Source organism: Zingiber officinale, chromosome 4B (genome assembly GCF_018446385.1).
Source record: "Zingiber officinale cultivar Zhangliang chromosome 4B, Zo_v1.1, whole genome shotgun sequence".
Lineage (NCBI taxonomy): Eukaryota > Viridiplantae > Streptophyta > Magnoliopsida > Zingiberales > Zingiberaceae > Zingiber > Zingiber officinale.
The window spans coordinates 128,254,714-128,270,933 of NC_055993.1; the positions used below are offsets into that span (position 1 = coordinate 128,254,714).

Genomic DNA, 16,220 nt, shown 5'->3' on the forward strand with positions numbered 1-16,220 from the left:
TATTTTAGTTCACTATATTTGTTCATCATTGGAAATTCAAATGATCTAAAGTTTAAAATGATTTACTTTTGTTCTTTAATATTCAAGAAAGTGAAATTGTCTCCTTTTCATGATTCAAAATTGAAATGAGCTAAAGTTTAAAGTTATTTACCATTGTTTTTGTTTGTTTGTTTTTCTAATGCTCAAAGGTAGCCATTTTTTTAATCTAGACCAACACCTAGAGGAGTTGCTCTTCTTTTTATGTTTGAAATTATGCTGTTCTTTATCTAGGAGAGAAAATGAGAGGGGACCAAAGTGAGAAAAGATAAATAAAAAGATAGTCATGGTAGAATTTCGAGAAAGAGTCCGATAGTTTTACTTTTATTTTATAAGAGATTGTTTCTATATTTCAGTCCGTGACCTTACAATCACTTACAGGTATGGTCACAGTTAATATTTTTATTTAAATTTGATGATTTTTTTTTAAAAAAATTTTGTTTTATCTTTCTTCTTCGAAATTAGTTACGATGTCTTCTTGTATCTGCCTTTTTACCCCAAAGTAAATATTCACTACAAGTTTATAATATCACATTAAAAATTTAGACCATTTTAAATTTCACTCAAAGTAAACACGCGTTGTAAGCTGAAGTATGTAATATCATAAAATATTTTAAGATCATTTAGAGAATAAAATTCTTATAAAGCTCCCCTTTCTGATCGTATTTGAGACTTCTTCGACAATCATAGTTACTAATAACCGAAAGAAATCCTACAAATGACCTCTCTTTATAGGATTTGCATTGCGGAGTCGAATACATGTTCTTTTGTTTGACAAATCTTCTAGTTTTCATTTGTTGTTGTACTTGTTCAGTTATATACTAGTTACTTCTAACTACTTAAAAACACATAATCGATTGATTGATCCAGATCGAACTAGTAATGACATGAGTGTCCATCACAAAGGATTCACTTTTCTCTTGTCATGAGCATATGAGACCATAGGAGCAACACAAACATACCCAAAGGAGATCAAGCTGATACAAGAGAAAAAAAAGAGATGATCTTCGGGCTCTCGTTCAGCGTCACGAAACGATCATCAATTGCCATAGAGCCTTCGAGTCGGGACATCGTTCGAGCACATAGCGTATCAACTACTTTGATTCAGACTCCTTCCCTTCTTTGATCTGCTCTTGTTTTCCTGCATTCTCTTCTTTTTTGCTTCAGGAGTAGTCCAAGCATAGTCGGGAGGAATGGCGAACGGATTCTGAATGTCTTCGACGCGGCTACTTGGCCCAGATGCCATCGAGTAGCTTTGACGATATGGTGCCTTTATCCATTGAATCCAGGAGTTGGATGTCGATGCTTCAACCACCTTGTGGCCGGGGCTGGAAGGAGGAGTCAAGAAGTCCTCCGCCGGCTGTAGCTCTTCAAACTTGGTGAAAGTAACCAGGACTCGGATGGTAGGAATGACCGGAATCGCGACCTGAAAACATTCTTCGATCGAATTAGCTATATCGATCATGTTATGTTTAGACCCTAAAATCTATCAGTTAACTGTTGTGTTCTTACATTTAAGCCTTATGCACCTCTAGCAATCCACAATTCAGCATCTCATCGAGATCCATAATTCAACCCATAGTCTAAGTATCATCCTTAACATTATTTTTTGGTATCCCTTTCCATGACCATCTTAGGCGAGAGAATCAAAATCTAACCCTAAACCATAAATCACAAACTCTAAACCCCAAACCCCAAATCCCAAACCCCAACTTTAAACCCCAAATCTCAAACCCCAACTCCCAAACCCCAAACCCCAAACTTTAAACCCCAAATCCCAAACCCCAAACCTTAAACCCCAAATCCCAAACCCCAACTCCTAAACCCCAAACTTAAACCCTAAACCCCAAATAAGGATCAGTTGACGAAATGTACCTTGACTGGAAAGGTTCCGGGAGGGAGCTTCGTCGTCATGAGATCCCTCAACCGGCGAATGGCTTTGACTTTGTCGGCGAGAATGTCGAGCAGCGGCAGCAGTTCTTCTGTCTGCAGCGGAAAGTCGGGAGAGAGCCACAGAACAGGCCTCAGACCCTTTCTGAACTCGCTCTCTTTCCCGCTCTTGAGATCCTTGTGATCCCTTCCCTTCTTGAGATCTTCAGCCCTGTTCGCGGCATCTATCGAATGGCCGGGAAGGTCGCTCACCTTCTCCTCCAGAGAGAGCGAATTCCTTGGCGGCGCGGCCTTCTTTTGATCGTCTTGTCTGTGATTGCTATTGCTTCGTTTAATCCAATTGCCGAACCAACTCTTCCGATCTTGCCTTCTCTCGGCGTTGTTGTTGTTGTTGTTGCTGCTGCTGCTGTGAGCGTCTTCCATTGCTGGCGCCGTCCTCGGTTCATGGCAACTATGCCGATGAGCAAGGTAGGCGTCGGATTGGGATTGCTCCGAGGATCCCATTTTGAGCGCGTTCTCCAATTGCTGTTGTTCCTCCTCCGTCAGTATCCCCTCGAACTCTTCGCTGTCGGACTCGTTGTCGTCGCAGCAAGATAAGAATTCCTCGTCGGTCATCGCGCCGGGCACTCTCCGGGACTTCATGCTCACCACGACGTGGTGCATATCGTACACTTTGGCCTTCCATGGCCCGACCGTCTCGGACCTCTCTTGTCTTCGCCAGGTGAGCTGGGGGAGGAGCACTGCCTGCGTGACGTCGATCCCTGGGCGGAAGATGTTGGTTTGGGACATGGCGGAGACCTCCTGGTGGATTTCTGCCTCGGTGGAGGGGGCGCCGGCGCCTTCCAGAGCGTTCATTACCTCTTTGTCTTTGTGGGAGATGATGCACAGGGATCCCGGCGGCAGTTTGCCGTCCTCTGTTCCGTCTCCGAGGAAGAGGATGGTTTGGTCGGAGCGCTGAATCTTGAAGCCGTCGAATCCAGCGAGGGTGGTGTCGGCGCGCAGGTTGGAGCCGCGCTTCCAGATCTTGTAGGTGTCAGAGGGGGCGATGCGGGAGATGAAGGGAATGACGGAGCTGTCGAAGTGGAAAGTGATCTCCATGTAGAAGTCGCGCATGCGGCGCATCGTGGCGAGCAGCCGCGGCAGGCGGCGGCACCACTTGGCCCAGGCGAGGGCCTGGTAGTGGCCGACGATGATACGAGCAAGGTTGTCCTGGCTGGCGCAGATGGCCTCCTGGAGCGCGCTCCAGCCTTGCTCGTTCTGGAGGCTCCAGTCAGCGCCGGAGACCATGAGCAGCTCGACGGCGGCGGCGTCGCCGAGGCGGACCGCGAGATGGAGTGGTGTCTCTCGGTTGGGGACGTCGCGGCGGTCGATGAAAGCCGATATGGCGTCGGCCTTAGCTTCCTCCGCCAGGGACGCCGCCTCGGTGGTGATGGAGGACGGCTCGGCGAGGCCGGGCAGCGACGAGAGGATGCGCTTGAGGGCGGCGTAATCGTGTCCCGCTACGGCCTTGTGGACCGAGCTGTGCGCGTATGGATCTGCTCCGGCCATCACTCCACCACCTCCTCCTCGGATTTGGCTTAAACTGTTCGATTAATCATCAAAAATGGCGAAATCAAAATCAAAATTTTGATACTTTTCCAGCTTAAAATCTGTGAAATGCAGAAAAATCATCAAATCTAAACTGTTATTCTCCTCCTCCTCCTCCTCGTCCTTTAATTTAGCTTGATCTAAACTGTTAGATTAAGCATCGGAATCGGAAAAAATCGACATCAAGATCAAATTTTTTTTATTCGTCGCCAGCAAAAATCTACAGAATGCAGCAAAGATCTAGGCAAAAGCAACAGATTTAACAAGGAGGAGAAGGCTCGATCTTATCCACAAACAGCTGACACTGTAAGCTGCAGGCTTCCATAGCAAAAAGAAAAGCTCCAAAGAACAAGAAAGAGACGAGAAAGCTGAGATCTTTCGCAAAGAGAAACAAGGAATCGGGGAGCAAATATAAGAGCCCAATAACAAGCAGATAAAAATTCGTCTTGTTTTTTTCTCTCGCCTGGCGGAAAGGCGGAAAGCAGGGAAGACGGCAATTCCTCACTTGCTATTTTTGGCCGGAGTTGGGGCCCCGCCAGGTGTAGTCCACGTCGGTGGCCGACGGATTCGCCAACCGCGGGAGCTTACGGCCTGGATCGCCTCGCCGCTGTTGGTGACGTGGATCGTTAGGATCAGCAACGACGATAGTTTTGTTTCGTCGGACTTCAATCCTTCCCGCCTGTTCTAGCTTCCCTATGCTTCTGCACGCGTTCTAGTGCTCCACAATCTTTGGAGGTTCACCCGCCAGTCGATCAAAATAGCTTCTTGTTGCTCCGATCGAATTGTAACAGAACTGGTCGAATCGACCTTACAAACGATAGAACCAATGAAGCTAGCTGCTCATCAAACCCCATAACGTGCTCCCTGCAACAGCGGCACGCAATGTGCTCCCTGAAAGGCCATGTGACGCCATGGGGCCAGAGCAGAGGAAGAGAGACAAGGAAAGAGAGGGTGGTAAAAACCTTTGCGACACCAGTCCAGCCTTTCAATTTGTAAGCTCTGAGTTGGCTCCATTCGATTAGATTTCACTGGATCCAATCTCGCCACAATTTTGTAAGGTTTTGTGAATCATCAAGATATGCAGCAGGAGCAACAGGAGGAGCAGCAGTAGCTAAGGGACCACTGGTTCTTGGGCAGGGAGGGAGGTAGTAGCTTGGGGACCCTATTCATCAATCGCCATTGTTTAGGCTTCGTTGGGATCCTTTTGTCCTCACATGGCAGTGGTGGATGCCCCACCCTGAAAAGAAAGGGATGTTAAAAGCTGTCACTGTCCTTGGGAATGGCAATGGAGCGAAGAAGAGACGGAGGTGGAGGGTTTGGGGGTTTAAGAGTTTAGGCAGCTTGTCAAAGATGCCGTTTGCTTCCTTTGGCGTTCTTGAAATGGGACTGAATCCATTCGGCTCAATTCGGTTAAATGGAAGTTGAAGGGGGTTGCTATTCCAGTAGGATTTGATTCTAGTCAAAGGGAGTTTGCGATTCCTCTACTTCGCGGTGCATCGAGTCGTTTGATTTCGATGCGACCACGCGAGAGGAATGGGATCTAGCATTCTCAATTGAATAGGGAGGGAAGGTTCGATTATGTAAAGTAGGAACAAGCACGGTGTGTTTCAGTGTCGATTCTTTAGGATCAAAGGAATTCATGAATTTGATTGCTCCAAGATAGTCAGAAAAGGCTTACAATAATCACCATGAAATAAAAATTATTGCTCCAATTTCTATGATGCTAGTGTCAAGTATAAGTTTATTGGACCATATTCGAGATATCGATATGAGCAGTTTGGTTATAAGAAGAAAAATAAAAGGAAAAAAAATAGGCATTTGACCAACAGATGAAACACAGTCCTAGAAATTATTTATTTATTCTCACTCAATGTTGCAGTGTTATCGAAATCGGACCGGTGAATCGGGAACCTAAAGCCAAGCTAGTCTTCCTCACCATTACACCTTTATTTTAATTCAATTTAATTGATCTCAATTTATTTTTTCTCATTTAATCATCTCCTAAAACTGTATCTAATTCTTCTTAAATATTAATATTACATGCAAGAAAAAAACTCTCGAACATTAATATCATATGCAACAAGAACAGTCCGATCCAAAGCAAAAGATTTCCTGCACAGACATATAGACATAAGGAGCATCATAAGTACAAAAAAAACAAAGATTGTCATAATAAAATGACAAGTGAAAGAAAGGTTTTTTACTTGGATATTACGGTACCAATGTTTATATCATTCAACTAACGACCGATTCCTGGGCTCTCAAATTCTTAGATGGGAACGTCACAACCAAAGGCAGTTTTGAGGACGGCAAAACCAAAAGGTGAGAATTCAACATATTACACCATAATAGCATTTGGCAATGACGATCCGTTCTTCTAAATTACTTAGCTATATAAATCATCGTCATCGTCTGCAACAGCTGAAGTGGCAAAAGGATCTGAGCCGGTGGCTCCAGGTGCAGCTTCAGAACGCTCCGCAAAACGGAACTCACTTCCAAAACCCCGCGACTGTTGTAAAGTCTGAGCAAATGCCTGGTACTTGCGAATGTCAGCGTCGCTGACACTCCTGCGGGCAAACTTCATTGACTCTTCGAAATGAACAGCCTTGATCTCTGCAACATCATCAGCCTCATCATCTTCCTCCATTGCCTCAGGATTTTCACTCTTCTTCTTTTCTCTTTCAATGTCCTGCAGTGACAAATATACCCTGCTCTAGTAAATTTGCCCTGCTCTAGTAAAGAAACGAGTAAACAAAATACTGCAATGCATTACCTTTTCGATGTTTTCTCTAATTGCGTATTTGCATGCCCGTTGACAAATTTCTGTGATGTCGGCACCACTAAATCCCTGAGTGTACTTTGCAAGAGCCCCCTGGTCAACATCTTTTGCCACTGGAGACTTTCTTAAGCAAGCTTTAAATATTTGGTAACGAGAGGCCTCATCTGGCAAAGGAATATAAATCAACTGGTCCAGCCGGCCTGGCCTAAGTAGAGCAGGATCTATAATGTCAGGCCTGTTGGTTGCCCCGATAATGAATACTGTTTTCTTGGCATTCATGCCATCCATCTCCGTCAGTAGCTGATTAAGAACCCTATCAGCAGCGCCTCCTGCATCACCGACACTGCTGCCTCTCTATAGGGACAGACAAAACAGTTAGTGTTGAACACAAACGTGAATGGCAAAAGTTAACAACAGCAGCTAACCTGGGTCGCAATGGAGTCAAGTTCGTCAAAGAAGAGCACACATGGTGCAGATTGGCGAGCCTTATCAAATATCTCACGCACATTTGCTTCACTTTCACCAAACCACATGGTCAGCAATTCAGGACCCTTGACACTGATGAAATTTGCTTGGCATTCATTGGCAATGGCCTTAGCCAGCAATGTTTTACCACATCCAGGTGGTCCATAAAACAAGACTCCCTTGGAAGGGGACATCCCAAACTTCTCAAACTTCTCAGGATGCTCAACTGGATATTGCACAGTCTGGCAAAGAAAAAAAAATAATTTAAAAAAAAATCACACTTGGTGGACATAAAACCTCAAACATATCCAGCAAACTACCTCTTGCAGTTCCCTCTTGACATTTTCCAGTCCACCAATATCATCCCAGCTGACATTTGGTACTTCAACAACCTGATCAAAACCCAACAAACTATCAGCATATCTCAAGGTAAGAAATAGAAGTGATTTTTAAGCCATTCATCAACTTATGACAGTAAACACAAGTTACCAACCAGACACATGAGGCTATAGAATTTCTTGAGTTGAAAAAGGTAAGTTTAATTTAGAAAGAACACCAATCTCAAATTTCTCATTTTCAATTCTTGCAGCAACAATTTATTTTAAAAATTCATGTAGATAATCATATTTAGAAGGAAAAAAACTAACTTAAAATGATTACAATTACCAAAGCAAAGACTTACAGTTTCACGGAGGGCAGATGGGTTACTAGATCCCAAAGCAGTTTTAAAGTGTTCATTTGTAACAGACATAGAATTGAGAATTTCAGCATCAATTGATTCATCTTCTAGATCAATTATGTCCATCTTTTCACGGATACACTGGAGAGCAGCTTCAGTGCATAAAGCAGCAAGGTCAGCCCCAACATAGCCATGAGTATCCTTAGCAATCCTTTCCAAATCAACCTGCATTGAATAAATCAAATTTCATAACTTGGACATTCACTGCAAGATATCTATTAACAAGGTAACAGCAATTGGTAATGTTCACATACATCATCAGATAGCTTCATGTTCTTAGTATGGATGCGAAGAACCTCCAATCGGCCAACCTCATCAGGAACACCAATGTCAATTTCTCTGTCAAACCTACCGAATCGTCTAAGAGCTGGATCGATACTGTTTGGCCTGTTTGTAGCCCCAATGACAATTACATGAGCACGAGACTTCAACCCATCCATCAGTGTCAACAGTTGAGACACTATGCGCCTTTCAACTTCCCCATGAGTTTTCTCTCTCTTAGGAGCAATGGAATCAATCTCATCAATGAAGATAATTGAGGGTGCATTTTTCTCTGCTTCCTCAAAAGCCTTCCTCAAATTACTCTCACTCTCACCGGCTAGCTTTGACATGATCTCTGGACCATTGATGCAAAAGAAAAAAGCTCCTGTCTCATTTGCGACTGCTCTAGCTATTAATGTCTTACCTGAACCAGGTGGACCATACAACAAAATACCTTTTGGCGGCTTGACACCAATAGATTTAAATAGTTGAGGATGTCTTAGAGGAAGCTCTACTAGCTCCCTTATCTGAGCCATTTGTTTCCTAACTCCTCCAACATCATCATAGCCTACCTCATCAAGCCTGTCCTCGTCTTCTCTTTTTACCGGCTCCCCCTCACAGAAAATCTCTGTATCAGGAGCAACAATGCAGTACTCTGCAGGATCAGTTTCTATAACCTTAAACTCAACACTCCTCATCCCACCCCTGACAAGGAAAAGATCCCCTTTTCTAACAGGACGATATGCTTCCAAAAAATAAGCTGCAAAATGTTAAATTTTAAGTCAAAAGAACCAGAAAAAGTAACAAAGAAAACAAATCACGAGTATCAGACAACTCCAGCCTCAATAAGTCTTGCTATAACAAGCTAGCATAAATTTTCATGTGGTTCCAGTAAATCAAAACCCTAACATAGAGTTGAAATGCACTAGTATGCATAAATTCCTAAGATTACTTATGGAAGAAACGATTAGGAACTGATCAAGACTGAACCAAACAAGATAGATGTAGCTAACATAAACCAAATGAGTGAAACCAGTCACTCATGCATAAACGAGACATGGAACTAGCATATGTTGAATCAAATTACAGGAACTCTGATCCACTCCAATTAGAACCATCAATGTGAGCTCATGAAAACATTGAATATTTACAAGAGAAAAATCCCGCTACAACATTTCAGCATTTACAAGTAGAAAAGTGATTTATTAAGAACATTTATAATCATAATAGATACATGAATCAAATAATTTATAGATGAAACAAAAAAGATAAAAGCATAACTGATTGTCAGAAGGCTTCAAGCAATGACAGGTAGCTTGATTAGTTAGATTACAAAACCCAAACAACTATATAAGAAATCCAGATTTGATCAAACCAGTAACTTAAATCAATAAATGAAAATGTAGAGGATGACTTAACAAAGGTTAAATAAGAGACCAGTCTGTGTAAATACTTTGCACGCATGCTAGAGAAATCAATCATTATAGTTATTGTTATTTAAAAACTGCATCTGCTTATAGTAACTTGGATTAGGCTTAAGATATAGTTCTCTAAGGCCCTTAGTTAACAGGACTACTAGCATAGAAGTGAAAATGTTGACATATCTGTACCCTGGTGGAATTACTTCAATCATCCATATAAGAGTTAATGGAATTCCAACAAAGTAATTTAGTATGCATTTGATAACCATAAAAATATCATACAACAACAACCAAACCTTATCCCACTAGGTGGGTCGGTTACAATGAAGTTAGTTTGTACACTTATAGGATATCATAATTCACTTGTAGCACTGGTCACAAATGGTTAATAGCATTTATAATCAACAATCAATTTCATTATGTATGTCTGTACACTATTGACTTGGATGATGAGAATCCAATCAACTAAATGAAAAGCATAAGTTTTCATGAAGTTAGTCTAAGTACAAAAAAAAATGATAATCCAGTTAGCCTGACTATCCCTAAAGGTGACCGGTCAGGCCCCACAGAAGTTTCCCATCGGCCACAAGGGTAAATTGGAAAGCACATGTGGCGGCTAGCCCAGAAGCCCAGCATCTTTTGATTGTGCCTGATTGTGCCCCCCATTTGGAGGAAAAATTCCCACAAATACGCCATAACTGAGGATCGAACCGCGGATGCCTGAGTGACAACCTGGATGTCCTACCGTAGCACCATAGCCCGGGGACAAAGTTAGTCTAAGTAAGAAGCATGAAATTGTATTATGTATGTGTTAATGTGTGCACTAAAGAATTTCATGCATCAGTGTCTCACAAGTCCTTCCCCATACAGCCTCTAAAATTCATATTTATCATATTGGGTATGAGTTAAGGCCATTCCTTCAATAGCACGTGTGGAAAAAGAGGGTCAAGAGCACAAGACTCAAAAGAAGTATCCAACTAACAAAGGAGAGATGAATTAAATGCAAAGGAAAGATGCAATTGTGAACCAGAAGACAACTTTAATAAGAACCTCTGAATCCGGGTATTGAAATGCTATAGAAAGCATTTGTAGAATGAATAGGTTGGATGGCCAAGAAAGCAGAACATCTCAAAACCAATTGATCATATTGCTTGGTCAAATTAAAAGATGGTTTAAATCAGCATTTCAAGCACAAACAGAAAAGAAAAAAAAAACAAAGCATCAGAGCAATCCTAATTTGACATAGAAGTCAAATCTATCAAGAAGCACCCATTTTGTCGTAAAGCATAACTAAATGATTTCCTAAGGAGACAGATTGCTCCATTGCAGTTAGCATTTCCAATAATTGGCACCCTTTTCAAGTCAGATAATTAGCACTATTGAGATTCAATATACACTTATCAAATAGTTAAAGGTTCGGCAAAAAAAAAAAACAATGTGAATTACAAGAAGCAGAATTTTCCCAAATTCAAAAGGAATGAAGAAATGTCTAGAATTTGAATGTGTTTTTCCAAATAGAAGCTTCAATTCGATGAGACAGAAGACCATTAGTGCAAACATACAGCATGGTTCTTCATTGAAAAAACACGTTACACAATGAATTAAAGAAACAATAGCACAAGTTGTAAGAATGTCAACTTAAGGAAAACAATTTAGAATAGCAATAGTAGCAGGCAATGATAGGTAAATACATATAAAATATAAACAGATAAATATCTATAAACCAGGGGAAATATAATAAAACTCACGTTTTAAATATGCATCAAACAGGTTCCCTGTAACACCTTCAATTGTGTCGTCAATGGGAAGTATGTGTACACGATTTCCATACTTGACATCTTGGCATTGATGGACAGATACAACGTCACCAAGCCTCACCCTGAGATTTGATCTGACAACCTTGTTCATCCTGATCTTTGGTTCATCGCATGTATCATCAGCTAGAGCAATACAGATTGTATCCTTTCTTTTCTTCCCCTGCAGAAACTAGATATTAGAATTTTTGCCAGGATAAAAAGATTAAATCTTCTAATTTAAGTCCACCCTAATTTATAACATCCACAATCTCTCATAAAAATATAGTGATTATATAATCAAAAGTCGCCTAATAGATGTCAGAAGTTGAACTCAATTGTAAGTAACTTTAGTTTCATTAAAAAAACAAAACAAAACAAAACAAACGTAAAAAGGCAACAAAGGATCGTCACCTATGAAAACCCCAAATTATCACAAAACCTGAAGATCTAAGAAACCCTAATTTTTCAGGTCGCCTAAGCCCCTAGAGCTGGACTAGCTGAATCAGAACAGTCAAGAGGAAAAAAGAAAGAAAGAAAAGGCCACAGTGCTGGAACCTTCAAGAGTATGGTATCGCCGCGAAACAACTGCAGCTTCTCCATCGTCTCGGGATGCATCGAAACAACCGAATTATCGTCATTGATCGCCTCATCCACAACCAAACGGTTGGGAGCCTTCTTCTTCTCAAGGATCGCCGTGCTGTAATCCTTCTTCCCCTTGCTGCATCAATTTCCACCAACCACCCAATCAGAACCACGACAAAATATATCAAAATCCCAACACCCCAAATACACATTCAATCAAAGAACACAAAAAATCAAGTGAAAGAAGGCGCTCACGGATCGGAAGCCTCGCCCGGGTTCGCCATCGAGATCAAGATCCAACCACGAACGGCAAGAGGCACGAGAGAGAGAGAGCGCAAAAAAAACGTAAAATAAACGCGTAATTTATAGCCGCCGAAGGGTTAACACGAGGAATTCTTGTCAAGGAAGCAAAGTGGTGGGCATACTATTATTATGCGAGAGCATACATCGCCGTTTGCTCTGTAAATCGACGGTAATCTCGCGGCGAACTCACATGCGGACTGATTACTGGCGAGTCGCCGCGGCCACGAATCCGAACCGTTGGATTTTGGCCATCCCACGTATAAGGAGAAGATTTCAGCCGTTGATTCGGCGGGAAGGAGAAGCCCCATCAGTCAAGCAATCCAATCTCTTGTTTCCTAGAATATTCTTTGCTTACGTTTGGGGTTTCGGACCATGTTTGAATTATTGAACCACATACATATATATAACGATACATCAAACTCGATCGAACAGCAAACACGAGCAGACCACGAAGCACCAAAAGCTCACGTACTACGTAATTAAAACAACAACACATCGTCCTTTGCAGGCCGCTTATTATTTGTTATGGTGTAAATCGCCGTCGCGTGGGATTGTGAACTAGGTAGCTAGGAGCTAGCACCGGTAGGCAGTGGCGTTCGTCCCGCAGTAGTTGAGGAGGAGGTTGACGCCGGTGGTGGCGTTGAGGTCGGCGAGGCCGAGGACGTTGGCGTTGAAGGCGGTGCAGAGGCAGGTCTCGGCGTCGAAGGCGACGAGGCCCGTGAGCAGCGTGCAGCACGTCGACGGCGACGCCCTCGGCAGGTTGCCTATGGGGCCGATGTTGACGAGGCCGCCGAGCAGGCTGGCGCAGACGCTGAAGCCGAGGGCGTTGATGGGGCAGCGGGCCGAGGGAGGAGCGATGATGGCGCCGCAGAGCCCGGCGCCGAGGAGGAGGAGGCCGAGAAAGAGGAACAGGGTTGAAGAGGCGCGAGAGGGTTTGGATGCCTCCATGTCCGCGCGCTTGTGGTTTTATTTGGGGTTTAGGCTTAATTGTCGGTTTGTGTGTGCGCGTGTATGTATATATATATATCTATCGTTGAAATGGCGTGGTGATGCCGGGGATGAACAATTTGACGGCTTGTTCATGCATGTTCCTGAGTTCCTCTTGTTCTATGATGTGATGTTGAGCTCCCTATTTGGAATACTCTAAGTTTATTTTGATGTGTGTGTGTGTGTTTTTTAACACAAAACTATTCCTGATTTAAAATTCTTATTCACGTAAAATAATATAATATTATTAATTTGTATACACGATACAATAAATTATGGTAAATGGTCATGGAGATAATGACGTCATGTGAGCACGTGAAGGTATGATAATAGTAGTTGTGTCGATCAGCTGATCCATCTCTAGTGCCCAAAAGTTTACGTTGGATGGTGCTTTTCATTTAAAATTAATTAAGAGATGTATGAGTCGTGATGCATAAGAGGTTTGTTCATTGATTAAGAAAAGAGATTTGTTTATTGATTAGGAAAAGCATGCGCAATTTACAAAGGAAATGGCCGAAAGGTGTTGATAGTGTGGTCGACGTGTCCAAACTAGCTGGTCCGATTAAGGCCTTAGTGTGACACAAATTGCAAAAGGTTTAAATTAGGCGTTACGGATGTATTTGACATGCATGCCAGATGAGTTGTATAGGAATTTGAATATGGAGTATTGAGTATGGATGATAGTTTGTGTGATCAAGTGGTAAAAAATGATTCGTTCATCTTAGTATTCTCGTTAATCCGTCCTTAGTTAATATGGAGAAGATAAATCATGAGTAGCTACTAGTAATTAGTGTAGGTGGTCAAAATATAAGAAAAGACATGCTCGGATGTACTGAGTTTCGATCCTAAAATCTCATGTGATAATTACATCTCATATCTCAACCACTGCATGCACCACCTTAAGAAGGCAGCTTGGTGTGATCAAGGTAACATATCCAAGAGGGCTTGGAGGTCTGATAGGGCTAAGAGAAGGTTGCATCAAGCATAAGAGAGACTGCAAGATGAAAAACATTTAGGTCCTATTGTAAAGCTCATGAAGCTTGACTTGGCATGACCAAGTTGGTTCGTTGGATGCGTAGGTTAAAGATAGATGGAATGAGGCATTCGAAGGACCTTAAAACAAGATGCATTGACAAATATAGCTAAAAAGAAAGTGAACTACATAGGTCAAGCGATAAAGATGACAAGTAGCAAACTAAGGACTTAATGCATTTAAGGGATTGACGAACAACCTAACGAAAGATGATTTAGTGGCAAAGACAAGTTGTGAAAAGGTAAAGTTAATAGTGAGCTGGTAGTTGAGAGACTTGTAACTTGAGAGAAGTTAGTTCTCAACTTAACTTAGGCAAGGATTCAATCATTAGGATGATTATAATTGATGTTCCAACGAAGATGGACCCAATTACTTAATTCTCTAAGCATTCACTTATAAAGTTTATTATTATAAGAGGTTTCTCGACTTATAGAAGATATCTAAGAAATAAAAAGATAGTAAATTTTCAAGAGTGACTTAATGAAAAGTCATAAGTCATGGAACATGAACGGAGGTTTCATAGTGTTAGCATTGGCTTAGTAATTAAGCAATTGCTAAGCCATTCGAAAGAATATAAATTAACTTGCAAAAACTGTTTACACTTCCTCTAACTAATGAACCATCAGTTTACTATCCCTAACATCGTATATTATCCATGCCAATGGCTATATGGATATTCTTGAAGAAAAGGGCTTAGTGTACTCTTGTCAAAGTGTTGGTCAATTAGTGCCTTTTATTAGAGTAGTCTTAGGACACGTATCAATTAAAGGGGAGGTAAATAGCTCACTTCGTTTTTTCGAACTTGATTTACAATTGAAACTTGAGGCGAAGAATCCACGGTGCTAATTCCTTCGATTTTACTTGGTATCCACCTTCTTGAGATGACTAATCGAAGGATACGGTCTGACTCTTTCTTATAGCTTCACTGTGAAAACCTTCTTCCTAAAGGTGGAGAAGTCTCATATAAACTCGAATATGAGAATATAATAAGAGAATACAACAAAACAATACAAAACAAGAGACAAGAATACAAATACAATGAACACCTTACTTGTTTGATCTCTTGTTGCTCGAAAATGCCTCTTGATCCGTTGGAAATGCAGCAACACTTTTTCCTCAACCTCCCAATAACTGACAACTTCAAATGTCCATGAAAACCCCTTTTCTAGGGTTCTTTAGACGCCTCATAATCGATTGACTTTATCCATAATCGATTGAGTTTACCCCAATCGATTGCCACGTCGGATCCGACCGTTCAAACATACAGAACGACTCTTTTTAGTTTGATCAATAGATTGGTAAGTTAGACCAATCGATTGGTGAGTCATATCAATCAATTTTGAAGTTTTTTGTTCTTGCAAAAATACCTTCAATCAATTACCCTAATCGATTGATGAGGCCTAAATCGATTTTCCTAATTGATTCCATTGTCTTTGTGCTCCTGTGAAAAATTAGTGTCTTTTACAAAGAGATTAGAGTAGTGTTAACTCTTAGATTCCATCATTTTCCTAAGGGCATATGCTCTTTAGTTTACATTAGTTCTCCATGCTAGTAACACCTAGGTAGTCCATTCAAATTTCAATATATATATATATATATATATATATATATATATATATACACACACACACGGAAGATATCCTAGGCGGCAGCTACGGGTGACACGCATAATCAGTAAAATGTTAACTCTTGATTATGTCAATAAAATTTTACTTTTAGAATTTAGAGGTTAAGTAATATTATTAAACATAAAAGAAATTCAAATAAAAAAAATTAATCCCATACAAACATACCACTCTCCCCAGTATCCTACTCGCTCTAACTCACTTGCTCCCGCTACATTGATGATTACGATTTCAATTTCCTTCACTTTTTTCTCTTCCGAGAGTATAAACATTATGTTTTTTTACTATTTTTTCTATAATATATATATTATTGAATATTTCAGAATGAAACTAAGATATGAAAAGGAAGAGTATTATGTTGCCCGATGCTTCGTGCGCAACTATGAGAGATGTGCACACGTGGCGTTGCAAGCTCGATTTCTTTGTAAAAAATATTCCTTTTATTCTCTCTCTTCTTCTGCCTTCTATTCAAAACGGCGGCGAGACTTCTTCCCAAATCTAAATTTCCCTCGCTTTCTCTCTTGCTTTCACTCCTTCCTTTACCGCCGTCTTCCATCACGGCGTGCTTCTACTGGCATGCAAAGTAAAGGCGTTGTAAGCTAAGTACAACTTACAGTCGTATGCTTATTCTCATGCTGGTTGGAAGCTCCCCAACTGTCACTTAAAACATAGTCGATGCTGCTTTGCTTAGCATCCCTCTCCATTCTCGGTTGTAA

General features: G+C 41.4%; 3 protein-coding genes across 5 annotated transcripts; all 3 read right to left on the minus strand.

Annotated features, from left to right (window-relative positions):
- Nucleotides 1–875: 875 nt before the first annotated feature.
- Nucleotides 876–4,415, minus strand: LOC121976639 (ankyrin repeat domain-containing protein 13C-A-like). 3 transcript variants are annotated; one of them, XM_042528891.1, is made up of 3 exons: nt 4,019–4,415; nt 1,912–3,508; nt 876–1,462 (listed from the first exon to the last, which is right to left on the minus strand). In XM_042528891.1, the coding sequence occupies exons 2-3, from the start codon at nt 3,472–3,474 to the stop codon at nt 1,127–1,129; spliced, it is 1,899 nt and encodes a 632-aa protein (XP_042384825.1). In that variant the 5' UTR covers nt 3,475–3,508; nt 4,019–4,415; the 3' UTR covers nt 876–1,126. The 3 variants fall into 3 exon arrangements, with proteins under 3 accessions (XP_042384825.1, XP_042384826.1, XP_042384824.1); XM_042528892.1 differs by lacking the exon at nt 4,019–4,415 and adding an exon at nt 3,609–3,981; XM_042528890.1 differs by lacking the exon at nt 4,019–4,415 and having other exon boundaries at nt 1,912–3,981.
- Nucleotides 4,416–5,698: 1,283 nt separating this feature from the next.
- Nucleotides 5,699–11,963, minus strand: LOC121976640 (cell division cycle protein 48 homolog). The gene is made up of 9 exons (XM_042528893.1): nt 11,812–11,963; nt 11,530–11,692; nt 10,927–11,155; nt 7,751–8,517; nt 7,440–7,661; nt 7,078–7,149; nt 6,718–6,999; nt 6,287–6,646; nt 5,699–6,202 (listed from the first exon to the last, which is right to left on the minus strand). The coding sequence occupies exons 1-9, from the start codon at nt 11,838–11,840 to the stop codon at nt 5,900–5,902; spliced, it is 2,427 nt and encodes an 808-aa protein (XP_042384827.1). The 5' UTR covers nt 11,841–11,963; the 3' UTR covers nt 5,699–5,899.
- A 469-nt stretch (nt 11,964–12,432) lies between these two features.
- LOC121978662 (pEARLI1-like lipid transfer protein 2) lies at nt 12,433–12,807 on the minus strand. The gene has a single exon (XM_042530974.1). It carries the CDS (start codon nt 12,805–12,807, stop codon nt 12,433–12,435), a length of 375 nt encoding a protein of 124 aa, XP_042386908.1.
- Nucleotides 12,808–16,220: the final 3,413 nt, after the last annotated feature.

Excerpts from the sequence above, each read along its gene's own strand:
- LOC121976640 (XM_042528893.1), bottom strand. The coding sequence starts at position 11,840 with ATGGCGAACCCGGGCGAGGCTTCCGATCC. Across the intron at positions 11,156-11,529 it reads GCGATACCATACTCTTGAAG|GGGAAGAAAAGAAAGGATAC; the intron begins GTTCCAGCACTG and ends TAGTTTCTGCAG. Across the intron at positions 8,518-10,926 it reads GTTTGATGCATATTTAAAAC|CTTATTTTTTGGAAGCATAT; the intron begins GTGAGTTTTATT and ends AACATTTTGCAG.
- LOC121976639 (XM_042528891.1), bottom strand. The coding sequence starts at position 3,474 with ATGGCCGGAGCAGATCCATACGCGCACAGCTCGGTCCACAAGGCCGTA. Across the intron at positions 1,463-1,911 it reads CCGGAACCTTTCCAGTCAAG|GTCGCGATTCCGGTCATTCC; the intron begins GTACATTTCGTC and ends GAATGTTTTCAG.
- LOC121978662 (XM_042530974.1), bottom strand. The coding sequence starts at position 12,807 with ATGGAGGCATCCAAACCCTCTCGCGCCTCTTCAACCCTGTTCCTCTTT.